This window comes from Hemicordylus capensis, chromosome 10, assembly GCF_027244095.1.
Source record: "Hemicordylus capensis ecotype Gifberg chromosome 10, rHemCap1.1.pri, whole genome shotgun sequence".
NCBI classification, from domain to species: Eukaryota; Metazoa; Chordata; class Lepidosauria; order Squamata; family Cordylidae; genus Hemicordylus; species Hemicordylus capensis.
The window spans coordinates 28,885,459-28,899,596 of record NC_069666.1 but is presented as its reverse complement, the minus strand read 5'-3'; the positions used below and the strand labels follow the sequence as shown (position 1 = coordinate 28,899,596).

The 14,138-nt window shown below is 51.9% G+C and overlaps 1 protein-coding gene across 4 annotated transcripts in view; it reads right to left on the bottom strand.

Moving 5' to 3' along the window:
* The window catches only part of SLTM (SAFB like transcription modulator), a 48,766-nt gene that overhangs the window by 13,719 nt on the left and 20,909 nt on the right, over nt 1–14,138 (bottom strand). For 2 of the 4 annotated variants that reach the window (XR_008311461.1, XM_053272583.1), the window contains exons 10-20: nt 11,516–11,665; nt 10,707–10,816; nt 10,312–10,466; nt 9,379–9,470; nt 7,487–7,650; nt 6,450–6,630; nt 5,780–5,904; nt 5,340–5,510; nt 4,482–4,796; nt 2,907–3,045; nt 2,058–2,215 (exon numbers count right to left, since the gene is read on the bottom strand). Coding sequence is in view for 3 of the 4 variants with exons in the window: in XM_053272583.1 (XP_053128558.1) it covers nt 2,058–2,215; nt 2,907–3,045; nt 4,482–4,796; nt 5,340–5,510; nt 5,780–5,904; nt 6,450–6,630; nt 7,487–7,650; nt 9,379–9,470; nt 10,312–10,466; nt 10,707–10,816; nt 11,516–11,665 (1,760 nt within the window). In the remaining variant the exon portion in view is untranslated. Of the gene's footprint in view, nt 1–679; nt 1,315–2,057; nt 2,216–2,906; nt 3,046–4,481; nt 4,797–5,339; nt 5,511–5,779; nt 5,905–6,449; nt 6,631–7,486; nt 7,651–9,378; nt 9,471–10,311; nt 10,467–10,706; nt 10,817–11,515; nt 11,666–14,138 lie in introns of those variants that run through there. The other 2 variants (XM_053272582.1, XM_053272584.1) reach the window with 2 other exon arrangements.

The following is a 14,138-nucleotide window of genomic DNA, read 5'->3' as shown; positions in this document are numbered from 1 at the left end:
GAAAAGTTTGTGTAGCTGACTCCTGAAAAGTTTGTGTAGTAGTTGTGCAGTTAACAGTCGGCACTGTCCAATGGGGATGTGCATGGAGCTGGGTGGGGGAGGCTGCTCACAGAGTGCCCTCCAGCACTCTGTGATCTAGAAGTCCACCAGGGCAGCAGCATCCCCTCCAGCCGCCCCCTTTACTGGAAGTAGGCGGGAAGTATCTGATGCACACAGGAGTGTTGGATGCTTCAATCTACCTCGGGTAAAGGGGGTGGCAGGGAAGTGCACTGCCGCCCCAGTGGCAGTCTCAGAACAGAGAGGCTGCCCAGCTTTGGGGAGAGAGGCAGGGCTGGGACGGGGAACCATGAGGAATGCTCCTCCCCTAAGTAGGGCACAAGGCCAAGCCTGATTGGTCCTGTCTCAGGAGCAGGTAAGAGGAGCAAACCCATCCTAGGAGGAGGCTGCTTTCACTGTTAGGAAATCAGAAAATTGACCGTGTGGTTATTTTTGAGCATTTATTCTCTCAACTTGTACCTTGGAAGCCTTTTTGCTCGACATTTTCTACAGACTTTTTATATGTGCACTTTTGTGATCTTTGATACTACTCAAGACAAGCAGAGAAAGGAAGGAATGGTTAGCAGGCAGGAATGGGTTTCTTCTGCTCGCCAGGCACACACACCAGGCAGGTACTGGCAGCTTTACAGATTATGAAGGTTTATTTCAAAAGAATACATTGGCCAGGATACAGATTCACTCAGTGTAACAACCTTTGCAAAAAATAGGTTACATAATACCTAGAAATGGAAAAAACCCAACCTTGTTCTATGTTGTAAAGCAGAGGGGTTGGTGTTCAGCTTTGTTATCAGTGTGTGTTTTGTGAGAAGTACCTAATTTTCAAGCCTGACATCACAGAGCTACTGCTGGGAAATAAACTACTGGGAGTAAAATGTGTCCTTTGTACAGCATTCACATGTTGGGTTCCAGGTTGTTTCAGAGCTCCTAGGGTTACAGGGGGCGGGGGGATGCTCATCAAAAATTTACAATGAACTATTCAAAACCCAACAGCCTAACTTATTTAAAATGTCTCCAAAAGAGTAGCAAGTAATTATGTTAAAATTAAAAGGGAGGAGGGGGAGAACCACAGGGGTGTTTCAGCCAAGGCTTCTTGTTCACAGAGGATTTCCAATAAGTTATCCTGAAACCGAGTGAGCAGATGCTAAGGCTCAGAATCTTCGTGGTGGTCCACTCTTGAATTGCTTAAATCCTGAACCACTTCCTCTCTGCATGGAATTGCCCGTGATCTGTACAACTCTGTTAATGGGTGAAGAATTACTGAAATGAATTTAAGAGAAACCATCATTAGTTTTGGAAGGAGTTCTAGCAACTTGAGCACACTCCAAGTAGAAGTCCTGCACTGGGGCCAGAGGGGTGGTGGTGGAGAGCAGAGCCAAAGATGTTGTGCCCGTTGCTGGATACCTGACATGACCATGCGGTGAGAATGGCAGCTCTGAGTGTTGGGCATGAGGCAAGACAGCCCCCGAGTGTATCAGATGCACACCAGTGCTGGATCGTGGGAGGAGAATCCAGCGATTCAAAAGCCAGGTGGGGTGTCTAGCCTTTCTAGAATTCAGGGCTGTTTGCATGTCCTTTAAGACATTCGGAATTGTGGCACTGGCCATAGGCAGTGGATCTCCAGGGATTCAGGCAGGAGTCTTTCCCAGCCCTACTTGGAGGCGTGGCCAGGGATTGAACCCGAGACCTTCTGCATGCAAGTATTTTATTATTATTATTTTTATCCTGCCGCCACTGAGCAATGGTCACATCCAGGTGGGACTCCAGGATCTCATGCCATCCTGACGCCTGTTCAGGTCTCTCCCGAGAACGCCAAGGGACAAATGGGCTCACATTCCACCTGGGGAAGAGGAGCCCATACTGGAGGCCCTCATTCCTTAAGCACGCCACCTCTGGCTGCACCACACTTTGGCAAGCAGGCCCAGCATTGCCAGTCTACTGGCCCAGCCAAGACTAGGTGATCTCAGGAGTGAGCGGGGAGGGCAGCTTGTGCTCTCGGGTACCTGGAGCGGGGAGACATCATGCCGCCTCCTGCTCGGCTGTCTCCCATCCTCCGTGTTTCATGATAGCTGCTCCCTTGTGAACTGGGGCCGTGCCACTCTTTCCTTGGTCCAGTGTCGCGACTGTGCCGTTCAACCACATGGCGATCTTCATTGTAATGCTAGGAAAGAACCAGGGAGGGCATTTGACCAACGCCAGCCAGCCTGCTGCAAGCTCCCCAAGAGGAGGGCAGCCACGCAAAGCCAAAGCCCTGCTGGCAGTGACCCCCCCCCCAACTTCCCTAGTTTGGGGCTCTTTCCAAACTGCCTCAGCGGCAGCCTTTCTGTGACCAACTGTGCCTGCAGCGGCACCAAGTACACATCATGAGAACTTGGCCTCCCCTCTGCAGGTCAGATGCCTGAAGTCCACCCTATCTGCACCAATGGGCCTCCTCCTGCAGCTTGCTTGCCTGCTCTCTTCTCCACATCTGCTCAGATTTGAGGTGGAGTTCTGCACCTAGGAGCCTCCAGATTAGATGGCCCTGCTTACAAGTCATGTGCCTAGGCGATTCTGGGAGCACAGAGTGGCCTCCTAGTGTGCTCTCTGAAGGAACATTTCAACTAAGGTGGAGGCTGACAGTGTGACAGAGATCGAGGAATTCAGATGCAAGCCACTGCTTCAGGCCAAGCATCCGGGAGTTTCAGTTACCCACCTCTCAGGAAATGCCACCAGCCAGTGTGAGGCCCGCTACATTCCCAGAGGAGGGGGTTCCCATGTGGCCACCCAAGCGTCCTGCTCCTCCGCCCAGAGGTTTCCCAGAGCAACCGCTTGGAGCCCCTGCTGCCACGCGCCCAGAGGCTGCTTTCACTCACCTGCCCCCCGCTCCCCCGCTCCAGCACACCTCGCTCCGTCTCCCGGCTCCCATAGCCAGATGTGCTGCTCCGGCTCCCGGCAGGGGCGCCTCTCCCTGTATGCCCAGAGACCTCTCGGCCGGACCTTTCTGGCCTCTCTCTGTGGAAGCAACCAGAGCAAGCGGGGCGCTGTCAGGGACCATCCTCCAGCAGGGAAATGCACCCAAGCTGCCAGGTGCAGACAGGTGTCAAGACCAAGCCTCCCGCTGATTTGCCTGCATATACCAACTGGACGCGACACCCCCCCCCCGGGCCGCTCGTCAGCTCGCCTTCAATGCCTCCTATGTGAGACAGGCCAATTCCCAAGCCTAAAGAGGACCAAGTGGCAGACTCCTGTCTTGTCTGCTGTACCCACAAGACAACAGATTCCAAGCTGATCAAGGCACTGACTTAGTTGGATACTTTGGCCCAATGCAGCAAGAGTGCAAAAACCTCTTCTAATAAGCAGGCATTCGGGGTGTTCTTGTACTCCCAACACCCCTGCAAGCCAGCACACAAAAAAAGTTCTGGCCCTCAAAACCAGGCTCAAGAGTCTTGCCTTTGTTACATAACACACAGTTGAACCACTCAAGAACTAGATTACTATGGCATTACTACAGAGGATCAAAGATCAGGCATTAGAGGGCGGACAGGCAATCCAAGGGCCTGTACTGCTGGAGTTCACCCCAGACCTGGTCCCCAGCACCACATTCCTAGGAGTGACCTCCGGTCACCAGAGACAGCCCCTCCTGCAGCTCCAGCACCTATCCAGCTTGGGACAACTCCACGAGGGTCGTCTCCAGCAGCCAAGCCAGTACCAACCACCTCTAGACAGAAGGAGGGGAAGCTCCCTCTGGAAACCAGCCTGCCCTCTTGGCCCCACAGAAGTAATTTCTCTGGGACCGTGGGACTCGGGCCCAAACCCAGCTCAGCACTGTGGAGCAACAAGCCTCCAGGGAAGCAGGCAGGCACAGGCTGCCTCTCACGGCAGCACCCGGATCAACCACGCCCGGCTGAACTTGGGTGACCAGAGTCAACGCTGGCTTGGCGAGGCAATCACCAAGGCTTGGGACAGGCACCCACCTTCCTGCAAGGAAATGCCTTCCCTGAAGGCCTAAGACGGTCACAGTGCCATGCCCTTGACAGCTTCTCTGGCACGCAAAAGAGGAGCATGAAGACCAGCCATCTGCGATGCACTGGACTCCACAGAAGCAATTATGAGCCATGTTCTCTGCCACACAATGGGACCAGAGCAGGGCACAGACCACTTCCCAAACCTGTACTCAAGGTGGCAAACCAATTCACTGCTGAACGTTCATGAAAAGCAGGCAGAGGAAATGAGCCCCTCCTGCTGGGCACCTGCACCATGGTGTTAACAGGATTAGAGCGGTGACCAGAGCCAAACCCAGCACCTCCTGGCTCAGCTCTCCTTTACGAAGGAATCCTCCTCTCTATAAGGAGCAAGGGGACCACCCCTGTTTTCTGGTTTGGAATCTGGGCCCAGGTTTTGAGCAGCAACAAGCTTGCCCTCCCCAGCAGCCCCATACATCTAGTCACCTGGTGTCCCGCTTGTCTGGGTTGATGCCTCCTTCGTTCTTCCACGAAGCCTGCCGGGGTGGGGTGGGCCCAGGCTCTCGTGGGTGCCGGCCATGGGAGATCTCGGGCCTGTCGTGGATGATCACTGTCCTCCTCTCATCTCGGTCTCCTCTCACTTCACGCCTATCGCTGTCACGAAGCTCGTTGCGGGGCTGGGGGGGTTCATTTCTCCGGGATTCAGTGAAATTTTTGGGATACCTCTCAAACCCAGGCTCTTCTCTTCTGGCCGTGGGTCGAGCCTTCTTGCCATCACCCTGGTTTACAAAGCGCTCCCGCCTATCAAGGAAGAGAGGAATGCGTCTCAGTCTGGCATGCCAGCTGCTTCTCTGCTCAAGGAGCGCCCGCCGACTCCTAGGCAGACTGCCCCAACGCGACTTTTCTGAGACTCGGGCTCCATTCTTCACACACACTTACAGGGCAGGAAGCCTCACTGCCTTCCAAGCAGATGTGCTTCAAAGCACACTCGACTAACACTGGGAATCAAAGCTTAATGCATCTGACCTACAGATTCCCTTTGAATAGCAAAGCATGAGAGTGCAAGTGAAGGACTGCGAAGTTCATGTGGCAGTCAGCTCGGAATTCACGAGTAGCCTCACCTCTCCGGCCTGCCTCTGCTATGCAAACACTTGGAAAGTGCTACAGAAAGACTCAGTGCCATTAAGATGGGCCTCTTTCTAATCAGGTCACACACCCTGTTTGGATTGTGTGCACGTTCTTCCCAAGATGAATCCTTACAGGGTGTGTCGGCTGCTCTTCATTCGGGCCACAGAAACCTTCAAGCTGCCCAGTTCCCTCCATGACCACGACAGACATGCCCACCTGTCAAAGGAAGAGGACTGCACAGCTGATCCCTCTGGGTAGCGCCCCCGGTCTCGGTGGTCAAAGTCACTAAACCGGTTCTGCTGGCGACTGTATTCGGACCCATGGCTAAAGCGTGCGTCTGTGTCCAAGGACATCTTCTTGCGTTCGCTCCAGTAAGGCTCATCTCTCCTTTAAGGAAAAAGAGGCGAGTGTCATTGGGTTGAGAGTGAGAGCACGCAACTGTGCTCCCGGGCTCATGGAGAAACAGCTCCCCAAACTGTCCACTTCCTTCCTTTTAAGAGTTGCCTAGGCTCACATCTTCTGACCACGTCACACTGTGCTCTAGAAGACTCCAGCAGAACCAGCTCCAGCTCAACCCAAGCCAGTCACCATCCATCACTTTGGAAAACGCGGCAAATGGTAGCACCAGGTTAGTCCAAGGCCACAAGCAGCCCTACCTGTGATCAACATCGCGAGGCCGTTTCAGGGAGTTCCTTTTCTCTTGCTCATAGCGGAGCTGCTGCTGCTGCCGTCGGAGCTCTTCTCGTTCACGAGCAATCCGCTCGGCTTCCTTGCGGCGCTCCTAACCAGGAGGAAGCAGACAAGCCATTGGTGGAGAACCGGCCCCCTGTGCCAAGCGAGCTTTCTCGCCTCACCACACAGGAACAGCACTAGCTTCAGCCCAATGGCAGGCAGCCAAGGTCAACAACATCCGAGGCCATGAGGAGATGGTGCCTGAATGGCTACATCCGGCTCTCATCGAGGTCCCCATGCAGAAGAAGAGAGCACAGGCCAGCTGCCAGCCCACACCGGGACTCCTCTCCTGGGAGCTTCACCACCACACTGGCGTTGGGAGAGCCTTCTCACGGCCAGAATGAGACCTGCTCCCTAGTGCCCGGACTTTTCCAATGTAACTATACAAGCACTGCACAATCTGTGGAATTTATTTCAATGGCGCAAACTGGAATTTAGCACCTGCACATCTCCTAGAAGCTCAACTGCTGAAAGGAACATCAGCAGGCAAGCCCCTGTAAGGGGCAAACATCTGGTTGAGGTTACCGCTAGAAAAGATGCCTGCCCTGAGAAGACGCTGCCTGCTGATCGGAGAGGTCAGGTCCAGGAGTCTACCTGCTCAATGCGAATGCGCTCCCTTTCCAAGCGCTCCCGCTCCATCCGCTCTCTCTCCAGCTTCTGTCTTTCTATTTCCAGCCGCTCTCTCTCCCTCTGCAAACGCTCCCGTTCTTCACGCTCCCGAATAAGCCGGATGCGTTCCCTCTCACGCCTCTCGCGCTCCGCAATTTCTCTCCGCCTGCAAAAACAGACGTTTCAGGGAGGGGGCAGTTTCAGGCTGCCTTTCTGCAGCCAATGCCAACAAGAGGACAAGTGTGGCCCAAAGTCAGAGCTGGTTTAGGTCCTAGAGGCCAGTTATTAGGGCAGAGCTACAAAAGGCATTTAGACCCGCCTGGCCGGATTCTTGCATTCTGAAGAGCAAGATGGAGAACATCTCGGTTGCTTTCCGCAGGCAGTGATCGTACAGCCACTTGCTTTCTGTCATGCATGGAGGATTATTCTAGCAGGGCACGAGATTTCCCCAGGGAGTACACACCAGAGGAGAGGGGTTGCCTCTTGCCAGGCCACTGTTGCCCAAAAGGAGTGCATGTGTGGCTGGCAGGTGGCCAGAGAGGTTGGCCCACTGGTGGTCTCTCTCTTCTGCCCGTTTGATGTGCAAAATGGTTTTGGCAACACTTCTCTATCTACATCTTGCTCATCAAAGAGTCGCCTCTGATTTAGCAACCAACATTTTTGTAGCAGTATGAAAACCTGCACATCCGCTCTTCCCAGCCACTGTAGTCACCAACAGCATTGTTGCTATCCTGTTGGGAAGCTTTTTAACAGAGAGACCAGAGTGACATGTTACCAATGCAAACCCATCTAAAATTCCAGTGTGAGGAGAGAAGGGGAGGAGAAAGGGTCCAGCTCTCCTCCCCACTAGCACTGGCCAGATATTTGGAAAGGTCAATGGACTGACAAGGTCCCACTCTGGCCTTCGGGTACTGCTCCTTTCCAGACATCTGATAGGCTTGGAAAAAGGAAGGAAGGCGCTTCAAGGACAAGCATTTGCAGATCGGGAGGCTCCAGAGGAACAGACTTCTTCTCGCGCCTACCTGCGGAGCTCGACAGCCCGCCGAATGCGCTCCAGCCGAACGATGTGCTCCCTCACTCGCTGCTCCTTCATTTTCTCAAAGGGCACAATGTCCTTTCTGCCTCGATAGTCTCGGAATTTTGCCTTGTCTTGAAGAAAACGCTCTTTGTTCCTGAACATTGGTGGCTAAAGCAGTTTTTACAGATTATCAGTTAGGGACACCTTCTCCACTGACTTATGCAATACATCTGCACGTGCTCTTCAATATCACACAGTCAGGGCAGGGGAAGATATTAACACAGAGGCACACAGTACAATAAAACCCGCATCAAAAGTGCAAAAAGCAACAACTGGTTCGCATGACACCCCCACCCACCAGACAATGCGATTGAAAGGGGGGCTGCACCCATTACAACCTCCCAATGCCCTCTTGGCACATACGCTGGCCACGCATGTGTGTTGGGCCCAACAGCCTCTAGCTCCAACTAGTATTTGGTGTGCACAGAGCAGCCATTTGGATGAACAGCCCCACCCAATGGGAGAGACACATATGCCAGGAGGAAGTGGGCACACTGTACGCCTGCCGATGTATTCCATGCCAGGCATGTCCCCCTTTTAACTGTGTGGGCCAGGGAGGGATTGTCCAAAGGAGCCCACTCCAGGTGAAAACCTGGTGGCTGCCTGGGCAAGTCTTCACCTGGCATCCAAAGGATGCTGATGCTGGTACCAGGCAAGGGCATCCCAAAGATGGGGCTACCACATCACCAGCTCTCTGAACTCTGCCCATCCCCCACGGGCTGCTAACCAGTCCAGCTGGTCAAGGCATCAGCAAGATGTTCTCTATATCCAGCCCCAGTTCATAACTTTTTAGTACAGAACAGGAGCCGATAAAGGTTTCAAAAATATAGTCAAGGGTAGCCCCACATACAACACACTGCAGTAGTCCATTCTGAAAGTTACCATGGCAGGGATAACTGACCGACCAGGAGGGAGAGGGAGGAAGGGAGAGGGAGGGAGGGAGAGAAGCCACTGCACCTGCCTCAGCTGGGCAGACACTGCCTGCCATTGAAGGCCCAGAACCTCCAGTGACACCACTGGCGTTCTCAGCACCCGCAGACTGCTCCTTTAAAGGGGAGTGCACCCCTTAATCCAAAGCAGAGGAAAGACCACCTCCCCAGTCAGGCAAGCCACCTACCAAGAGACCTTCGTCTCGTCTGATTTCAAGCAGCACTTTATGAGCCCTTAGCCAGTCCACTGCTGATCTCCGACACTAATTCACCAACTCCCCCTTGCCTGGGCAAGGAAGAGGAGCAAGCAAGCTGGGAGTCATCAGCACACTGAAGGCACCTCAACTCCAAGTGACCCCTCTCAACAGCATCAAGCAGCCTCTGCACAGGAGGGGCCCAGCAGTGAGCCCCACCTTTGGCATGGCGCCTCCTGGCCTGAAGCCAGAGAACAGTAGACTCAAGCCAGAGGTCTTGCCCAGGAGGGTCTGGAGTAGGAGCAGCCCCACAACCCCCGGCTCCAAGGCCAAGCGTCCATTTCCTCCTGGACCTGGCTGGTCCATCCCCTTGTGCTCCAGGCTATAAGTCCTGAAGAGCAAGGACTGTGCAGGCAGGTGCCTTTCGACCTGCAGTAGCCCAGGGAAGAGGTCCTCAACCCTTGGGTCCCCGGACGTTGCTGGGCTACAACTCCCATCATGCCTGGCCACCAAGGCAGAAGGGAGGTGATGGAAGTGGCAGTCAACCACAGAGGGCAACTCAAGCCCCTGCCCCAAGGTACTTGTAGCCACAGCGGCAGAGTCAGTGAACTGTGGCCACCTGGCATGTGTGACCCAGGCCCGCTCACCCTCTGCTACAACTAGGACTTGTCCTCTTGCAAGGAGCCAAAGCCTGTGTTTCAAGCCAAACTTACTTTTTCAAACCTCCCCCTTCTCACGGTTCTGGGGTGAACTTGGTCTCCTTTTGTTTGGTCTAGAACTACCATATGACTTGGACTTTTCACACCTTGAAAAAAGGAGAACAAGCCAACATGCATAGTTACTCTTGGAGAAACAGAAATCTTCTACTAGGTCTTTATATACGTTCATGAAAATGTGCTTAGACTTGAGATAGCCATTTGCCTTTACAACAGAAAAAACTAACTGGACCACACAGAAATCCTAGAAGTTCTTCTAGAACAAAAGTATGATAGTTTCACTGTTTGCTTTCAAAATATCCAAGGCTGGCCAAGGCTCAGCGTCATCTTGAGACAGCACAGGACATTTCAGACCATCCGTGCTACAAAGACAGCCCCTGCCACCAGTGTTCCCTGCAAGAGGGAGGCCCAGATGCTGTTGCCTACAACTCCCATAATCCCCAGTTACAATGGCCGGCCACTGCAGCTGGGGATTATGGGAGCTGTAGGCAACAGCATCAGGGATTCCTCTTACAGGGAACCACTGCCTGCCACCCCACAAACAATCCAGCAGTATGGCTCTCTTGACAAAGTACTGTCTATCAGTATTCCCAATGGCTGCTCCTGAGCTCCAAGGAGGTTCCACTTCCATGCCCACCTTTCAGAGGGCCTTTAGCACATCCTTTTAGCCAAGCATTTGGTTACATATAACTGCTCTGCTTGGTTGTTTAAATGTATTTTTCAATTTTATTCTTGTTTAAACACTCTGTGCACAGCCTAGAGATGGCTGTTTGAGGCAGTATCAAAATATGATAAATATGACTCAATTATTTAGACGCTAAATTATGTACACATCTTACAAAGAGAATTCTAGTTCTAGTATCCCAGCTTGCCTATAGGGTAAAGTTGACCATTGGTCTGTAAAGAACATAAAGCCGTTCAAATGCATACTTAGGCGCTTTTCTTCAGGCGTTTTAGCAGGCTCTTGAGCAGGGCAAGTTGATCCATTATCGCTCTTCTCATCTTTACCTTCAGTTTTCTTCGCATCCTTGCTGTCTTTCTTCTCAAATTTGTCAGTTTTCTTATCCTCTTTTTTGGATGGGGTCCTTTAAAAAAGCAAGAGGAAAGAAAAAGCAACCACACACAATCACGTGACAAGTTTCTATCCCAGTTTGCACAATTGACATAGGCTACAGAATCCAGCTTCTCATGGCACAGAACTTCAGATTTTTGTGCCTTTAAAAAACCCACTTCCAGCCCAGCTAGTAAGGAGTGCGTTGGCTTGTGTTGTTCTCAAGCAATCCCAGCTTGGAGCTCCTCAGACACAAGATGCAAAAGAGGCTTACTTGTTGGCTTTGTCACTTGAGGAGGTCTTTTTCTCTCCAGGATTCCTGCCGGAGCCAGACTTCTCATCACTGTCTTTCTTCAGCTCTTTCTTGGAAGGATCCCCTTTCACCTGCAAGGTTGAAAGTAGCATGTTAGCTGTCGACTGCCAGCCAGAATAGCAGGATGGGGAGCCATATGGCCCCCAGAGACTGGACAGAGCCATTTCTTGTTGGACCATCACCATTTAAAACCACTCTGACTTGAAGTTCATCTCTCTCGTCAGAAGACAAGTGTGTCCTGTCATCAGTCTAGGCCAACTACTACTTTCAGACCAAGGTAGCATAGGAGTAAACAAGGCATCAGAGCCCTGGACAAATGGTAGCCAGCAATTCCCAACTTCTCCATGAAGAAGTTCATTTGGAAGTTCATTCCACACACCAAGAGGGTGCAGGTCATTGCGTATCACCCAATGGGGCAGTAACAAGCGAGAGGCCCAGATGCAATCGGCCCAAAGGCTTCCCTTTCCAAATTAACTCCCAAATGCCCCCATATCATTTAAAGGCAGTGGGCAGCGAGCCTGGCTGGTTTCAGAAAGGGGCTCTTAGATCCATGCTGCCACCTGGAGAAACCCAGGGATCCCCAAGCTCATTAGCTGGCAGCTAATTCAGGCAAACAAGTGGGGCAGTTCAGCACAACTTTTTAAAAATGGACATGAAGTCAGCAGCTAGCACCCACCCTGCCCCTCCCAACTGCTGGCAGGGGACACACATTTCCCCTCTACCTGCCCCGCTGCGGCACCTGTCTAGTACAGCGCACACATCACACCTACTTTCTCAACAGAAATCTGTTGCCCATGCAGCTCTGTGCGATGGAGATGGGCTATGCATCTGGCTACTTCTGTGCTTGATGACATGGTCACAATGCCATAGCACTTCGCACCAGGGCTACGGGCACTGGTGACCACTTTTGCACCAAGAACCTGTAAGAAGAAGCAGAAGATCATCAAGGTTTTAAACCGACATCTCCATCACTCCACTACTCTCCACCTAGGACAGTTACGCTCAGCTGAAAACCTGCCTGAATCTTATGCCCCAAGGCATTTATGCCCCAAGAACATTTAGAGAGGTTGACAGACCATACATGGCTGCCCAATAACAGGCCACTGTTTAGAAAGCACCTCACATTGCTAGGCACTGTACAAACTGAGACAACAGAGGCCTGATCCTCAGCTGAAAATCTAAAAAGGTAAGAGACAAGCAAGAAGAGAATAAGGGTGTGCACGAAACCAGTTCCATGCACACCCAGGAGGCGTGTGTGTGTGTGTCTTTAAGAAGGACAAGGGTGCTCTTCCCCGCCCATCACATTTTCCCCTCTGGCACTGCTTTAAAAAAATGCTGATATGGGGCGACTGTATACCTTCTTGCCGCCCCTGTCAGCATAAAACCGGAAGTGGCAGGTGCACGTGCACCCGCCATGCACATGCAGGGGTGCTGAACCTGTTCGGTGTTCCTTGAATGCAACACTGAACAGGTTCGTGCACATCCCTAGAAGAGAAGCCTCCACTGGGAAAGCCAAGCTGAAGAGTTGTCATGGAAGAGCCTCTTTCTCCCTCCTCCTCTGCCCAGTGCTGACTGACTGGCTGCAGCAGGGAGGAAGTAACCGTTCTTCAGCCCCAGGAGTGCGTTCCACCCATGGCTGTAACTGGTGTCTACCTTGTGTTTCTTTATAGACTGTGAGCCTCTTGAGGGACAGTGACTCATTTCCATCTCTTCTCGGGTAAACAGCTTTGAGAAATCTTGTTCAAAAGTGGCATGTGTATGCAAAATGAAGACGTGCTGCTTTGTGGGCTTTCTGGAGGCATCTGGTTGGGCCCTGGGGGAAGCCACATCAGAAGACCAAGGGTCCATCTACTCTCATAAGGTTGCCCTTTGGTCTTTACTCCCCTTGCACTCCCATAGATTAGATTAGGCAAGCCAGCCATAACAAGGCTGAATACTGCCATTCTACTGTCCATTACAGCCACCATCGTGTGGAACTGGCTTGAATTCCATACCACGATAGAAGGCAGAACAAGCAGCCCTGCCTTTGCTACCAGGATCTCACCACGCACACACACACACCCCGCCCACCACAGCCACCCTCTAGTGCAGCCTTGTTCCCCAGATGTTGTTGGGCTACAATTCCCATGGTCTCCAGCCACTGGCTGGGGGTGATGGGAGTTCTAGTCAACAACCTCTGGAGACTCCAGCTGCAGAAGCTTTAAGCTGAAAAGTACTCTGTGGGGCAACTCGAGCCTTAGATAGTCAACCCAGACCAAAGTCAGTCTTTACATAGGGAAGACCTACTGATGACAGTATATGGAAGGACAGGAAGCTGTCCAATAAAGGGACAGAATTGAAGGTTTCCTGGTTTAGAACATTCGAGGAAGTATTCAAGGCTGAGCACCCATGTAGTGCAGCAGCTGGAGTGCTGTACTTGGACAGAGAAGACCCAGGACATATCAGTCCTTAACACAACATGAAACAAGGTGGCCGCACAACCTAGATCTACCTCCTGGGGATGCTATGAAGCTGGTGCCACTTAAGCTGGTCTTGTGGTAGTAAGCATGACTCTCCCCCCGCCCCAGTTGTGCATTTAGATGGGCAACTACATGTGAATGCTTCCTGTGCTGTAAAATATGCCCCTTCAGAGTCAGGGCCATAGGTCAGTAGTAGAGCATCTCCTTGCATGTAAAAGGTCCCAGATTCATTCCCCAGTGCCTCCAGGTAGGGCTGAGACACTCTCCTGCCTGACACTTTGGAAAGCTGCTGCCAGCCAGGGCAGACAGTATGAATCCAGCCGGACCAATGGTCTGACTCTGCATAAGGCAGCTTCCTATGTTCCTGCTTGAAGGGTGGCAGTATGAGCAGAAAGGAAGAGTTCATTCATCCTGCCACCCTCTCATGGCTTTCTCTATGGAATGTCACACATCCCAAGAAGCCCTTGAGTTGCATGCTGCACCCTTGATGTGTGCCAACACGAGCCTCTATGGATGGTGTGTAGTCATGCAATTCATAATGAAGTTAAGCCTCTTGCAGCCATTCAGGAAAGGTTCTTGCACAGAAACAGGAAGTTACCTGCCTTATTTGCATTCCAACCAAAATGAATCCCACCAAGTTAAATAGGACTTGGGCCCAAGCCAGACATACTCAATCACCAAACAGGGACAATTTAAATACCAACTTTAACTAGTTTTTCAATTAACCGACAACTTTATTTCATATATTTCCTGAACACACATGCATGTGTAAGTGATTGCTGTAACAAATTAAACAACTGTTTGCAACAAAAGAGACTTCATCCTACCCAGCAGCACAAGCCAAAACCTTTGGTCATGAAGCCCACTTGCCTTTGGCACTGTGGAATTTGAGCAATTCTGCTATTAAGTGGTTTTTGTCTGGCTCTCTGTAAAT